The sequence below is a fragment of the Sceloporus undulatus genome, chromosome 4, assembly GCF_019175285.1.
Source record: "Sceloporus undulatus isolate JIND9_A2432 ecotype Alabama chromosome 4, SceUnd_v1.1, whole genome shotgun sequence".
NCBI classification, from domain to species: Eukaryota; Metazoa; Chordata; class Lepidosauria; order Squamata; family Phrynosomatidae; genus Sceloporus; species Sceloporus undulatus.
In genome coordinates, this window is record NC_056525.1 from 1,595,149 (window position 1) to 1,597,881 (window position 2,733).

The 2,733-nt window shown below is 47.9% G+C and overlaps 1 protein-coding gene across 1 annotated transcript in view; it reads left to right on the forward strand.

Annotated features, from left to right (window-relative positions):
- The first annotated feature begins 363 nt into the window (after positions 1-363).
- CTNNBL1 (catenin beta like 1) overlaps positions 364-2,733 on the forward strand; it is a 155,363-nt gene continuing 152,993 nt past the window's right edge. Inside the window, exon 1 of the mRNA XM_042462623.1 lies at positions 364-511. Coding sequence (XP_042318557.1) covers positions 482-511 — 30 coding nt within the window. The 5' untranslated portion in view covers positions 364-481. The remainder of the gene's footprint in view (positions 512-2,733) is intronic.

The window sequence follows — 2,733 nt, forward strand, 5'->3', positions numbered from 1 at the left end:
TGCAGATATTATTATTATTATTCCTATTATAATTAAGTCATGCATCTTTATTATTGATATTATTTAATCATACATTATTATTATTATTAAATAGTGCAGATATTATGATTATGATTATTACTTTTATTATTAAACCATGCATTATTATTATTATTGCTATTCTGGTGATGATGGCTGCCAACGCTCTCCTTTTTTCATGTGCGCTCATAGTCTGGTATTTACGGCCGATGCCTGCAGCGACGGCGTCGAGGGCGCGCCTTCGCGTATCTTTACGGCGGCGTGGCGGAGGAGGAGCAGGAGGCGCTTGCTTTCTCTTCTCGCTTTACGGCAGCGTGGCGGAACCGCCTTTCCATGTTTGGCGGGGCGGTCTCGCTTGACGGCTCGGCGCGTCTTTTTTGCGACAGTCCGGAAGAAGGCGAAGGGTTTGCCCCCTGGAGTCCCCGTTTTCTCTCTTTGGGAAAGAAGAAGGAAAGGGGGCGAGATGGACGTCGGGGAGCTGCTCAGTTACCAGGTGAGAAGAGGAAGCGGGGGGGGGCGGTTGCCATGGTTCCCCGAGGCTGCTGCTGGGGCGCCTGGCTCTTCTTTGCCTCGGTTCCGGGGCTTTTGGTTCTCCTTCTACAGCTTTTGAATAACAGCGTTTATTACATTTTAAATCATAATAAACAAACAAACAACCACAACAACAACAACCACAACCACAACACAGATGAGCCTGACAGTCTCCCCTCTTGTGTGGCTGCTGTTGACCTCCAGGAAGACCTTCCTTCTCCTCCCCTCCTGGAGCCCCTCTGGCCTGGGGCCTGCTCTCCTCCTTCCCTCCAAGGAGCCCTTCCTCCTCCTCAGCCTGGTCCTCTTGGCTCCTTCCAGGGAGGTCTCTGGCTGGATCTGCTCCAGGACCCTCAGCCCTCTTTCCCAGCCCCACTTCATCTCCAAGGGATGGATTTCCTTCCTATCTTCTTCCTTAACTCTCCATCTTAACTCTCAATTACCTATAAAGCCCTAAATGGCTTGGGCCCAGGATACCTGAAGGACCGCCTCTCCCCGTACATTCCGCCTCGCACCCTCAGAACGTCTGGGCAGCAGCTACTGAAGGTGCCTGGGGCTAGATTGGTCTCCACCACTTGGAGGACGTTTTCCATAGCTGCCCCAGCCCTTTGGAACGCGCTGCCCACAGAGCTCCGCTCGTCTACTACCCTGGCCCAATTTAGGAAGGACCTGAAAACCTTCCTATTCCAACAGGCATTCCCCGAATAAATATCCTGTGGGCCTCCCTCCTCTTTCGTGGCCAAGAGGTTGGGCTACGGGGCTTTACTGTTGGTTTGTTTTTAAATGTGGTTTTATTGTAATTGTGTGTATTTTAATATGTTGTAAGCCGCTCTGATCGGAGGAAGGGCGGCATATAAATAAAATTTTTATTTATTATTTATTTATCTCCCACATCAGAGGGAAGGCAATGGCTTTTGTGCTCAGTTGGATATCTCTGCATTTTAGGATCTTCTCTAGTTCCTTCACAGCCGCTCTTCTAATTCTTACTCTGCTTCTGGTTTCCTGGCTGCTGCAGTCCCTCTTTCTATCCATCTTTGATGCCAGGAATTGACTACTTCTATTGCTTTGAACTTGTGAAGCTCCTCAGGGGTCACTCTTTGGGTTTCCTTGATGTCTGACATTAAGGCCCCCTTTGCCCTTTCTCCCTTGACCTTCCTTAGTAGTTGTTCCAGGGCTTTGGGGTCCTCTACTAGTAGCATTCCTCCTCTTCCCACTCCTTTCTTCTCTGCCCAAGGCTGCTTTCCTTGCAATATCTTCTGCCTACAAGTTGCACAGAAAGAGTGAGAGGATGCAGCCCTGTCTGAACCTTTTGCCGATTGGGAACCATTCCGTTGCTCTGCTTCCTCTTCTTGCCCTGAGTTCAGATTCCTCACCAGGACCCTCAGAAGTCTTGGCACTCCCATCATGCCTTTCAGGGCCTTCCATAGCCTTTCATGATCTATTCATCCCAAGGCCTTGCTGTAGTCTATGAAACACATGCTGATTTGCTTCTGTAATTCCTTGGTGCGCTCCATTAGCCCTCCAATGTTTGCAATGTGGCCCCTGCTGCCTCTTCCTTTCCTGAACCCTGATTCTCTCTCCATGTTTCTTGGAGTCTATGGCAGGACTCTTACAGACTGCCAAAATAAAGCTGCTTCAGGTCTCTTTGGAGGTATGCTGTTTAAATGATGCATGCATCCTAAGAATCTGGAAGCTGAACCAAAGCTGCACTCCAGTGCTTAGGAATGGAGTCTGGCTTTGGCGCGACCTCCGGACTCTTAGGACCCAGGCTTCATTTGAATAGCACACCTCCAAAGAGACCCGAAGCAGCTTTATTTGGGCAGTCTGTCAGAGGCCTATGCTGCAGAATCTTGAACATGATTTCCCCCTCTGGCCTGTCTTAAAAACCCCAAACTTAACATACATTAAGCCAACCTAAACCAAGGAACGACAGTGGATCCTTGTTATACGCTGGGGTTTGGTTCCAAGATCCCCCATGTATAACAAAATCCGTGTATGCTCAAGTCCCATTAAGTATAATGACAGAGCAAAATGGTGTCCCTAATAAAAAATGGAACATCAAGGTAAATTTATACTTTTTTGGAACATTTTCAAACCATGGATGCTTGAATCCGTGTATAAAAAAATCCCTGTATAAGAAGGACCGACTGTAGATATAAATTGTAATCAAAATTGAACTTTCCACTC